Source organism: Rhinopithecus bieti, unplaced genomic scaffold, assembly GCF_001698545.2.
Source record: "Rhinopithecus bieti isolate Rb0 unplaced genomic scaffold, ASM169854v2 scaffold_83013, whole genome shotgun sequence".
Taxonomy (NCBI): Eukaryota; Metazoa; Chordata; class Mammalia; order Primates; family Cercopithecidae; genus Rhinopithecus; species Rhinopithecus bieti.
This window is the reverse complement of record NW_016830366.1, coordinates 104,254-116,669: the sequence shown is the minus strand read 5'-3', so window position 1 is coordinate 116,669 and position 12,416 is coordinate 104,254. Positions and strand designations below refer to the sequence as shown.

The 12,416-nt window shown below is 38.0% G+C and overlaps 1 protein-coding gene across 1 annotated transcript in view; it reads left to right on the top strand.

The window, feature by feature from the left end:
* Window positions 1–12,416, top strand: part of INTS6L (integrator complex subunit 6 like) — a 72,277-nt gene that overhangs the window by 24,243 nt on the left and 35,618 nt on the right. Inside the window, exons 3-8 of the mRNA XM_017865396.1 lie at window positions 3,536–3,685; window positions 4,494–4,583; window positions 4,812–4,995; window positions 5,255–5,383; window positions 7,763–7,926; window positions 10,096–10,248. Coding sequence (XP_017720885.1) covers window positions 3,536–3,685; window positions 4,494–4,583; window positions 4,812–4,995; window positions 5,255–5,383; window positions 7,763–7,926; window positions 10,096–10,248 — 870 coding nt within the window. The remainder of the gene's footprint in view (window positions 1–3,535; window positions 3,686–4,493; window positions 4,584–4,811; window positions 4,996–5,254; window positions 5,384–7,762; window positions 7,927–10,095; window positions 10,249–12,416) is intronic.

Genomic DNA, 12,416 nt, shown 5'->3' with positions numbered 1-12,416 from the left:
CTTTATAATTATCTTTTGGAAGAAATTTATCACATTAATAAGATTCTCTAAATACTTAAGTAAATCTGTGGGCCTTTTTTTCTTCAGCATGTTGAGCAATGGACGTAGGGACATTTGGTTCTTCTCTTGATATAGGGAGCTGGACCCCTACCAAAGAGTTAATTGCTCTTGGTAGTAAATGTAGCCTACATATTTTGTAGTACTGAGGTAGGAGTGGCATTAAAAATTTCCCATATCATCCAGTTCATTGCAAAGAATAGGAATTAACCTAAAAACAATGTCAGAGATTTAGGTACAGAAACTATTAATATTTGGGTCGGGCACAGTGGCTCACTCCTGTAATCACAGCACTATAGGAGGCCAAGGCAAGTGGATCACCTGAGCTCAGGAGTTCAAGACTACCCTGGGCAACATGGTGAAACCCCGAATATACTAAAATACAAAAAGTTAGCCAGGCATGGTGGCATACGCCTGTAGTACCAGCTACTCAGGAGGCTGAGATGCAAGAATCGCTTGAGCCTGGGAGGTGGAGGTTGCAGTGAGCCAAGATCGTGCCACTGCACCCCAGCTTGGGCTACAGAGTGAGACTCCATCTCAAAAAAAAAGGAAAGAAAAAGAGAGAGAGAGAGAGAGGGAGGGAGAGAAGGAGAGAAGGGAGGGAGGGGAAGGAAGGAAGGAGGGAAGGAAGGAAACTTAATATTTGTAAAATGCTTTCATTCCATATTCTAAAGGAAAATTTGAAGACAGATTGATGAATAACACCACTAACAATCAGGACACATTATTTTAAATCATGATGAGTCATGAAGTGGTACCCAAATCTTATCCTAGCCCTTTACCAAACCAAACAGTCCACTAGTTTTTAAAAATTATACCTTGAACTACCACATGGCCCTTCAGAGTTCAAATTTGATATATAACCGTTGTTTCCAGTGTGGAAATAAGATTGCTAAACGAATTAACTCCAAAAACAAGAATCAATTTTATATAATGGCTTCAGGGTAAAGGACCCCCGCCCACCATTACAAGTTTGCGAAAGCCAGAAACTTCAACATAATGCATGACCCTTTCTCTCTCACCTGTCCCTCTAATTAGCTACTAAATCCTTAGGACTCCTCCTCTGAAATACTTCTTTAATCTGCAACATCCTCTCCATCCCCACTGCCCTAACTCAGGCTTTCATCACTTTTCTCATAAGCTCTTTCAGCAGTCTCCAAACCAGTTTCCCTGCCTCAAGCTTCAGCCTCCCTTCCACCCCACAATTTATTCTCCAACTACCAGCAGAGATCTTAGTGAAATACAGATCTGATCATACCACTCCCCAGATTTAAAACCTTGAGTTCTTCCCAGGGCCAGCAGATAAAATCCAATCTGCTGAGCATGGTGTACAAAGCACTTTATAGTCAGAACCCAAATTATCTTAATCAGCCTTGCCTCCTACCATGTGCCCAGAGCAATGATAATCAGATTACTGGTGGTTCTCAAGTAAGTCCTATCCTTTTATCTGTTCTCTTCTCTTGCACAGTCCCCTCCACCCCTCACATCAGTGAGTCTCATGATCTTCACTTCATCCCATCAGGCTTTCTCAAATGTCCCATTTTCAGTGAGAAGCTTTCCCTCACTCTCTGGTCACTTGTTCTTTCAGTCTCCATAAAAGCATCTCTTATTCCTTTGTGGCAGGAATCCCTCAAGAGCTCATTCCTCTCTATATCCCCAGCATGTAGCATTCTGCCAAGTATAGCATAGTTTGTCAGTAAAAAAATTGTTGAATAAATACAAGAAAGAATTGATCCTCTCCTCCACCCAAATGTACACCTTTCTCTTCTACCCCAAAGAAGAAATCTAATTTCCTAATTCTGTATGATTTATAATCAACTACTGATAGTTCCAGGTATTTGAAAAGACACTTTAAACCATAATGCTTCCTTTTCACTATCTAGTCCAATAAGATTTTCCTTGGGCCATAAAGAGTTATTCTCATTCCCTATATTCCCAGTGCTAAAAGTCATATATATACAAATTGGCCAAAAGAGCACCTGGAAAGTTTTAACCTTTAAATGCTTTGACCTATAGGATATGTTAGGAATATTAAAATAAAAGACAACAAGCTTAGCACATCTTTAATTTCACAAGAATCGCCAGCTATTGGACCTGGAGTGAATCTTAACCAAGATCACCCTCACGTTGTAGGGTTATGCAGGTTGTGTTCTGTTTAACCCTAGGGGGCGCCACTCTCACAGATTACGATGTGAATGACTCTGCGAGGTGGTATTCTCAGCCTTAGACAGTGTCCCTGCTTATCAGATCATCCTCCTTTTCAACTTAGGTCCTAATAAGCCGACTGGTTTGCTCAAGGTCACACAGGTATTTCATAACAGGGTTCATAGCCAATAACCTGACCCCTTTCTTACTTCTCAGTCATTCTACTAATCCAAATTGCTCTGGAAGACCATGAAACCAGAAAAGAGTGTTTGATGTAGTTGCATGGATAATGGACTATATGCCTTCAGCTAAATGTGAAATTCAAATGGTTTGGTATATCTCAGTACCATTTGCTCTTGTTTTCCACCTCCCGCTGTACTGGCCTGGTTGGCATAACTTCAGCATTTAGCATATCACACTGCTGCTCTCAGGCTCTCCGAGGCTCAAGTGGCTGTTCCACTCTGTTGCCAAGCTGTGCTGTCTTCTCTCTTTCTTGCTGGCCCATTCCTCTGTGACTTCCTGTTAGCTGCCACCTTCTTCTTTTAGCTTCTCTTCTCAGCATTTTTTGCTGCTTTGTTTTTATACCCATCTCAGACCAGTCAGCACGATCCTTTCCTTCCTTCTATTCTACAGAGCAATCAATCACAGCATGTTGGCTGTTGACCTTGGATCTTTGGTTGTTTGCTGCTGTTCATAGCTGCTGGGCGTGGCTAGGGGACGCTGCTTCTTTGCCAAAACTTTTTGTTTCTTTTTCTTTCTCCTCTTATTCTAGATCTTGGGCTTTCTGAATGCTTGAAGATGCCAGAAGGGTTATATCCAAATAAGTGTGGCTCTATTCCTATTATTCCCTCTTTACTCTTGCTTAAAAGTGAAAATATTGCTTGGGTGGAAGAATCTTGGTTAGAAGAATTAATGTAGCTCAGACAGTCAATATAGCTAATTGTTTGTCTCTACCAAGGACAATGCATTTAAAAAATAACTACTCCTTCCTCTGCCCCTTACTCCATGCTTACCATCAATGTCAAGCTAAGGTAACAGGTGTGTTGGCAGGTTTGGTTGAGCCTGAACAGAAAACTGGACCTCTTGAGCCACAGTCCTTCAGCCATAATGGACGAAGTATTTTTGACTTCAGTTCTTTGCAGTTGATCATTAGAGCTAGCAGGTCTTTCCGAAACTGCTTGCTTTAGTTCTACCTGATCAGTGAAGATGTGGAATAGAATTAGGTTAAGGAGTGGTTAATTTCTTAGAGTTTTGATACTTGCTGTTTATGTTTGTACTTTATATATTGTTCATTGTGTAATTGAGAAATTCTTTGTAAATGTTTGGTTTGCAGGCTGGTTGGAAGGAAAATCATGCAACATTCATGAGCGAACTAAAAAATCTTCAGGCTTCTGGACTGACTACTCTTGGTCAGGCTCTAAGATCCTCATTTGATTTGTTAAATCTCAATAGATTAATATCTGGAATAGACAATTATGGACAGGTAAAAAAAAATTTGAGTGAGTACAGCTAATTTATTTTGGTGGCTTGGGGTAAGAATTTAAAATTGGGCATGGTTACTGAGTTTTCTGCTACTTTTCATAACCTCCAAAAATGAGATTCATATTACCTTTTAAATATATACTTTAAAAAAATCCCTCTTCTTTTGGTTCTTGTATATGGCTTGATAATAGAATAGCTAACATTGTCTACTATGAGATAATCAGATGTTTGAGAATGATGTGAATAAACGGCTGAGAAATATCGGAACAAGACAATTGGAAAGAAACTTTCGGTGTCCTTAACTCCTCTGCCCCTCCCAATTTGATGAAAAAGCTCTAGGATAAGAAGGCAGAGTAGCATTTGCTGTTGCTCCCATTGTCCTTTCCTCCTCTAAAGTCTGTGCTCACAGTAACCAGAGTCATTCTCCAAGTTGCAGCACGTAAGTCACTAGTGTCCTATCTGTGCCAGGATTTTGACTCAAGTGAATGATTCATGAGGGTGGATGATAATGCCAGTATAATCTTGTAATATTATTTTATGATTACTTGGAAAGCACAGTGAGAGAGGTATTTAAATGTTAATGGTTTGGGGAGTTCCTGAATTATAAGAATTTCTCAGTTTATACTGAATGTTACCTCTTCAACGGTTGTTATTTTGATTCCCACCTATTTCGTTCCCTGATCATTTCTTCCTTATTTATCCAGACTAATTTTATCATATTCTTGAGAGATCATTGGCAAGGCAAATGTAAAAGTTTAAATACACTTCTATTACTTTACATGGCTCTAATGCTTTTAAATGTATTTTAGGGGAGAAATCCATTTTTTTTAGAACCATCTATTTTAATTACCATCACAGATGGAAACAAGTTAACAAGTACTGCTGGTGTTCAAGAAGAGGTGAGATTTTTTTTTTTTAATTTTGTTTAAATGGCAGGGAACATGTAGCTATTTCTGTGGGAGGCATTTCCAGTTAAGAATAAATTTGGTCAAATCACCCATCTTGGTAATCCTTGAAAGATTGCTTAATTTTATTGAGTTACATGAAAGAAAAAGTCAACCCTTTAATTCTTTCTTCATTTTATATGGGTTGTTATGATGAACCTTTTCACATTTTTGCCTTATCAGCTCCATCTTCCTTTGAATTCCCCTCTGCCTGGAAGTGAACTAACCAAAGAACCTTTTCGTTGGGATCAAAGGTTATTTGCCCTGGTGTTGCGTTTGCCTGGAGTGGCTTCTACCGAACCAGAGCAACTAGGGAGCGTACCAACTGATGAATCTGCCATCACACAGATGTGTGAAGTCACAGGAGGTATTGGCAATGTTTACCGTTTCCGAAGGAAAAATTCAGAGCATAGAGTATGTTTTTCATTAAATGCCATATCCAATCTTTACTTGTTTTCCTTCAAAGCCTTTTAACTCTGTTGCTTAAAGTCATCATTGGTATGATACTTGCTGCCAATGTAGTTATGATTATTTCAAGCCCTATTTTAGGATTTTAAAATGCTTATATTATGAAATTATATTTTATTTGATCAAACTTGTGCTGTTTATTTTTCCTTCTGGGATAGGTCGCTCCTACTGTGTGAGAACACAAAGAATGTTGAATCAATGTTTAGAATCTCTAGTTCAAAAAGTTCAGAGTGGTGTAGTTATTAATTTTGAAAAAACAGGACCAGATCCACTTCCTATTGGAGAAGGTATAGTAGATAAACTTTTTTAACCCTAAAGTGTTATATAGGAGAATGAGAAGACATTAAATAAATTATTATAGACACAGTCTTCACTGTCCACATGCATTTGAGTGGTTACAAACATCCATCCAAACAACTACCATACATTCACTGCCTATGTGTATGTGTCAGGTAGCCAAATTCTAACAACTTTAATTTCATGTTGGATGTTCCTAAGAATGTGTTTCCTTTTCCTGGTGCATTTTATATTCTCTGGTCCCAGTCTTTGGATTGCACTGACTCATTCACTTCTCTATTCACAAAATGTCTGGAGATTCGCTATGGTATGTACTTAAATAATAATCTGGTTTTTGTTTTGTGAGTGCCAAATATGCTAAGCCATCTTTATGAAATATGTGTTAGTTTCTGCACCTCAGCAAGAAATTATGAATGTTTATCCAGGAACTGCTCATCTTCTCTAAGATCCTACACTAGTATTTTCCCGGTCACTTTTTCACTTTGAAGTTAAGGGTTGAGCAACCTTTTCTCCAAATGAGATTTCACAGAAAGTTTGACATCCAAGAATTGATGAAAGTAGGGTGACTTTTGCATAGGGAAAGTTAAATTGTAGTGAATCTCCAGATAGTTTGTGAATGGATGTTTGTGATCACTTGAATGCAGATGGATTTCAAAGGGATCAGGGAACTAAACAAGCACCATGGTAATGCATTGCAACACTTCCATGGTAATGCATTGCACGAACAGAGCTCCTAGGAAGTCCGTGTGTGTGTGTGTGTGTGTGTGTGTGTGTGTGTGTGTATTTTCCATTATTATTACCACAGTGCTTGTCTAGCCTGATTTATATGTTTTAATTGCCTTGACCAAGAACAAAGGAGTCAAATGCATAAGGGCAGAAAGCTATACATTTCTGTCTGAAGCAGTGGATCCTGTGGCTCCTGATCTTTTGTTGTTGTTGTTATTGTTGTTGTTTTGCTCTTTAGTTCCTCATCCTTTTGAGAAGCTGTTGGAAAAAATATAGACCGCTTTTCCTATAAATACAGACATAAGTAACACATCCACAATTTTGTATATAATCTCAGGGATTTTTTGGACCTCCAAGTTAAGAACATCTGCCATAAAAGACTGAGGCTCCACAGCCTGTTTTAAATTAACTGTGTAGGAAGGGCATGTTATACTGCTAGCAATCCAAAATTTCATGCTCACTATCTTAGCATAAACTGGGAACTTACATATTGAAATCCTAGTGGGATCTGGTGTCATGTAAATGGCTCAGATTTTTTTTCTAGCTCCAGTTCTCCTTTGTCCAGAGTTATTAACCTTTCAGGTTCTGATGAAAGTTAAGAACCCTTTCCTCAGAAAAATATACATTGTCAGAATTGTGAGCTCAACCTAAGGGGGGTCCTCCAAAGCCATTACATGTCTTTTTCCCTAGTGCACAGTGGACCCATTAAATCTCCTAGTCTAAAGAAATTACTTGTTTAAAGTAATGCTTAAATAAGTTATTCAAATGACTGGTAATTTAAGAAAAATGAGACTCAAATCATTAAAACATATCTTTTACAAATATTATCATTGAAAGGTCATATAACTCTACCTTGCCCTGATTTGGGGTGGGGGGAGAAGGAGGAAGGAAATGAAATATGCTAGTTTAAATTATTAAAATGCATTCAGGATACATTATTCAGCATTATGCAACACCTATTGTCCATGGAATTTTGATGGTGGTTGGAGAAACCATAGTGAATTAGCCCATGATAAACTTGATGTGTTTGCTTTGTGCTCCCCTCAACTATATACACATTGTCTGCATTTCTTATATCTTTAAGTGAATTTGGCTAGTTTTATTTTGCCTTTGTGGTCATTCGGTCTAATTGTTTGACACTTTTTTTCCATGTATTTGGAAATGAAGAATATATAAATGGAATTATGATTCTATTTTTGTCAATTCCAGAATGTGGTAACACTTATACCAGGGAGTGAACAATTTCATTTGCCTAATTTTAGTAATTGATTGCTGAAAAATACTGTAGTTTTTGATTTGCATTTTTAATTATGATGTCCAGTCAGAAAATTTAAGAAAATTTAAACCAGTTCTTACCTAGTTTTCTGCATTACCTGCACTATTCTCTTACTAGGTTAGGCAACTGGTGGGGCGGGTGTAGACCTGGCCGTAAAGAGATAGATTAGATGAAAAGACGTTTGCTAGGAAACATTTTAGAACCCTAGATAGAGTTACTTTCCTTTTTTTTTTTTTCTTCATTTTCATGATCCATTGTTCTTGTTTATTTTGACTTTGCTTTCAGCTGGAAATTTGTGTACAAGAAGATCAGCAGCTGTAAAAGAAATCACCTCTTCAGTTTGCGTCTTGTCTTGTTTACTTATTAGATGGACTTACGGATTCATCTAGGCCAAGCAATTCATTTGCTGCTCAGCCATGGCATAGTTGTCATAAACTCATTTATGTACGACCTAACTCTAAAACTGGTGTTCCTGTTGGACATTGGCCAATTCCAGAATCTTTTTGGCCAGATCAGAATTTACCTTCACTAGTAAGTGTCATAAAACAAAAAGGTAAACATCATTCTGGATTTTCAATTTTCTAATTACAGTGAACCTTTTAAAATAGCTTTGAGGCCATGCCACAGGCAAGTAAGTCTTCTCTCCTTTGCCTTCTACCTCTTACTGGAAGTCTAGCTTTGTGCCTAAAATCAAAGGAGGACTTCCTTTATTTTCTGATACTTGTCATTCTTCAGTTGCCTTTACCACTTGAGCTGCCCTTTTTGGATGTTAAAACATTGCTGTTTTTGATGCTGTGATAATCTGTTACTTGGTTTTCATTTCAGAGCAGCTGACTTGATTTGTGTGGCAAACACAATGTCTAAAATGTACTGGCCTTGGTTTTCATGCACAGCCTCAGGAAGTCTGAACATAGTTTGCACCTTGGATAGGTTCTGGGAACATATTAAAAGCATATTCAAAATTCTACTTCTTCCTACTTGTCATCTTTTTGTAATCAATGGACTTTTGTAGCAATATACCTTTCAATGATGGGTAATTAAACAATATTTAAAAAATAATCTCTAGGCAAGAACTTGTCTTTTTGGTCACTGCATTTGGTAGGAGAGGCTTTGCTATTATAGTTGCTCCTAGTGCCAAATCAATTGGCTTTTCTTTTGGAGGGAGGGCAGTGTCTAGTAATAAGGGAGATGGTGTGAAACCCACTCTCTCTTTTCTCTTCTTTCCCCTTCCCCAAATTGTAAGAAGGCCTGAGTAATCTCCCTAGTGTGGGCTCAGGAGGGGACACAAACAAATCACTACTTCTATTTAACATCTTCCTGGTTCAGTTAATCTATATTCTGTCTCAGTTTTAGAAATTTCTGACAGTGAATTGCATTTTCTCCTGGATTACTGCTTTTAGGCTTCTGCGCTTTTTTCAGAAGTGGCCATGAAAGACCTGAATGTAAGACTGAAGAATCCTTTCGGCCCCTGCTGTGGGTGAGGGTAAATGTCCCACTCCTCTCCTCAGGGCTTCAAGGTGTTACGCCTGTGAAACGTCAGCCCTTCCAAACTCCAGAGTATAGGCTTTATGGCAAATTTACTTCATTTTTGCTAGCAACAAGTCATCACTTTTGTCTTTATTACATTTTTGCCTGTTCAAATCTAAGGAGTTAGTAACCTTTCACGAGGTTAATTAAAACTAAGTCGGGAAAAAACAAAATAGAATAAAAGACATTACAAGTAATTCACACATAACTCATGTTACCATTCCTCCATCTTTAAAAGTTCATTTAAGAGCTATTTTCTCAACCCCAAACAACTTAAAATTGTAAATTATAAAGGCAAATGAATATGTTTTTCTTTTTATAAAGGAAGCAGAGATATTTTATCATATTCATATTAGCCTTACAGATTTCTCAACAAGAATAGGCTGACCCACTTCTTGCTTTGTCTCTGGGACTTGTCCTGTGTCCCTCTCTCTCCATGTTGCCCTTGCTGTTCGCCTTTATTTCTCTGGTGCTCTCCAATCACACAAGCTAAACCTGTTACTTAAATGGCTTCTCCATTAATCTGCTCCAGTACCCCAGGTACACAGGCCTTCGAAGCCCAGCGCAAAGCATCCCCAGCTCCAGCTATTCAAGGCAAACACGTTGGTGTTAGCAATGCTGCAAAAATCCATCTGGGCCCTGGCATTGTGACTGGCTCTTTATCAGTCTCTATCTTGCCCTTTCCATCCCTCTACTATTTTTCATCTTGCTTGTTCATGGCTTTAGCCCTCTCATTACATTATTAGAAAGTTGCATGGATTTCTTCATTCCCAGTGTATCTGGACTATCTGTAACCTCATGGTACAAAGGAATGAAAGGCAGGGAATTCTTGGAGGTCATAAAATAGATCTGAAATTCAACATTCATCCTACGACTCATAATAACTTCTTAAACATATTCAAAACAGTTTTTTTCAATTCATTGAAATTTTAGTTATGAGTGTTGTAATTTACCTTTCCTCTTTCTAATGTCAAGTAGATAGTAAAGAATCTGAGCCCTCCCATGGAAGCCACTGGTGGTTCCTAGAGATCTAGTAATCTTCTTTCTCAAAATGGTAGTCTGTATCTCAGTGATAATGTAACAAAATATAAAAGGACTTGCAGAATTGTCAGAAATATAAGCTTGTTTTGAGACCTAACCATTTTTTCTGCTTTTTTTAAAAAATTGTTTTAGCCTCCACGAACATCTCATCCTGTTGTGAGGTTCTCCTGTATAGATTGTGAGCCAATGGTAATAGACAAACTTCCTTTTGACAAATATGAACTTGAACCTTCGCCCTTAACCCAGTATATCTTGGAACGAAAGTCTCCCCATACCTGCTGGCAGGTACTTATCCTTACCTATTAGCCGAATGTCTGTAACCACTCTAGGATCTGGGAATTGTTTTAAGAAGCTTCAAAGGTTAATCTCAAAATAATTGGACTGTCTCTGTTAATAATGTTTCTCATGAATGCTGTCAAATAAGCAACAGGGCCAGGCAAATAATTTCAGACTAATATGAATCATTAGTCTACTGTACATTGCCATTTAAAGCAATAAAGTCTGATGAAACATATATATTTGAGGATTTGGGGGACCCCTTGAAGTCTACCCATGGACCCCAGCTTAAGAATCCCTAATCTAAAGAATGTAATTCACTTCAGGTATGGCATCTGCAGCTGAAACAAGGTGTGTAGCCCTTACTTTGAACTTGACAGATTGGGAGTACAGGATAGTTTAGCCAGAGAACCATAAGCCTTGAAACTAATTTCTGTATCAGTGTAATATAATAAAAGTCTTCGTCCTGTAGTACAAACCACACTAATGTGTGTAGTGTGGATTTTGCAACTTGGATGAGACAAATGCATAGAGATATCATACACTGGCTCTTCCAAGTGTTACACTTAAGCTAGAAGGATTTGCTAATTGGTTAATAGAGTCACCTATGGAATTTAATTTGTAAAAATTCAGAGATGGCAGTCACAGCCTTTTTATGTGGATACAACAAAAAAGCCCTACACTGTAAAGATGTATGTTCTATTTCTAAACTGTAAAGATATATGTTCTACTTCTATTAATATATAGGACTCTATAGCAATCAGTAACTGTTAGGCTCTATTTATGCAAGGAACACTTTCAGACTGCCATCTGTTTTATCTTAAAATGTGAGATTATTGCTACAAGTTGTCTGTAAGCTACTTAAATTCTCTCAAGATGCTACAACTAGTTAGAAAAAAAAGGAGCAGGCTTAAAGCAAGAATATAAAAGCACAAGAAACAGAATAATCTCACAAACATAATACTGAGCAGAGAAGCCAGACATAAAAGATTACGTATTGTGTGATTCTATGTTATATACTTTCAGAGAGAGGTAAAACTAACTTACTCTGTTAGAAGTCGGGATAGTGGTTTCTCTTGGGGGGATACAAGGTAGTGGATAGAAGACGACACAAGGAGATGTCTGGTTTTGTTCTGTTTCTTTCTTTCATTCTTTTCTTTTTTGTTTTTTGTTTTGTTTTGAGAAGCGTCCAGCCTGTTGCCCAGGGTGGAGTGCAGTAACACAATTGTGGCTCACTGTAGTCTCGACCTCCTTGGCTCAAACAAAGTGATCCTCCCACCTCAGCCCCCCGCAAAGGAGCTAGGACTACAGGCATACACCGCAATTCCTGGCTAATTTTAAAATTTTTTTAAAAATAGAGACAGAGTCTCACTGTGTCGCCCAGGCTGGTCTCAAACTCCTGGGCTCAAACAATCCTCCCACCTCGGCTTCCCAGAGTGCTGGGATGATGGCATCAACCATTGTGCCTGGCCATGTTCTGTTTTTTGACTCGTGTGCTGTTTACACATGTGCTTTCACTTTGTGAGCATTCATTGAGCTATATACTTAAAGTTTACCCCAAAAGTGCTAGAAATGTAGAGATATGGATAATAGATTGCTAATTTAAAATAAAGATATGACCTTTGAATTTATGGGTTGAAAAACATTTTTACAATGAAAGCAAATAAAATTACAAATTATAGCTTTTCCCTAAAATAACCCCTCTTTTCTATATAGCACATTTCTTGGAAACCTTCTTCCAAGAAACTTAAGAAATACTGTCCTTGCTCCTGCACAACCCCTTAAATATGTCATTTGCCTCTTTCCTGTACTTCATGTTACTTTGTTTTACAGTATTCTTAATGTGATGAATTAGCGGTAGTGAAAAAGAGTAAAATGAACCAGTAGCCAGGAAATATGGCAAAACCACAAAGGAGACCAGAGCCTAACCCTAGCTCTGTCACCAACTATGTGGCCTTGCACTAGGCACTTATTTTGTCTGAACTAGCTCTAAAGATCCTTTGGAACCCTAAAAATCTATGAATCTGTGGCTGATGAGGAATTTGGAAAAACTCAAGGGGCCAAGGAAGGTAGGAAAGAGAAAGAGAGAAAGAAACAAAATACAGTGCTTTTCCTTTCATGGGAATCATAGAGCTGACCCTTGATTGCCTTGTGCATGTGATTTTTTTTTTTTTTTT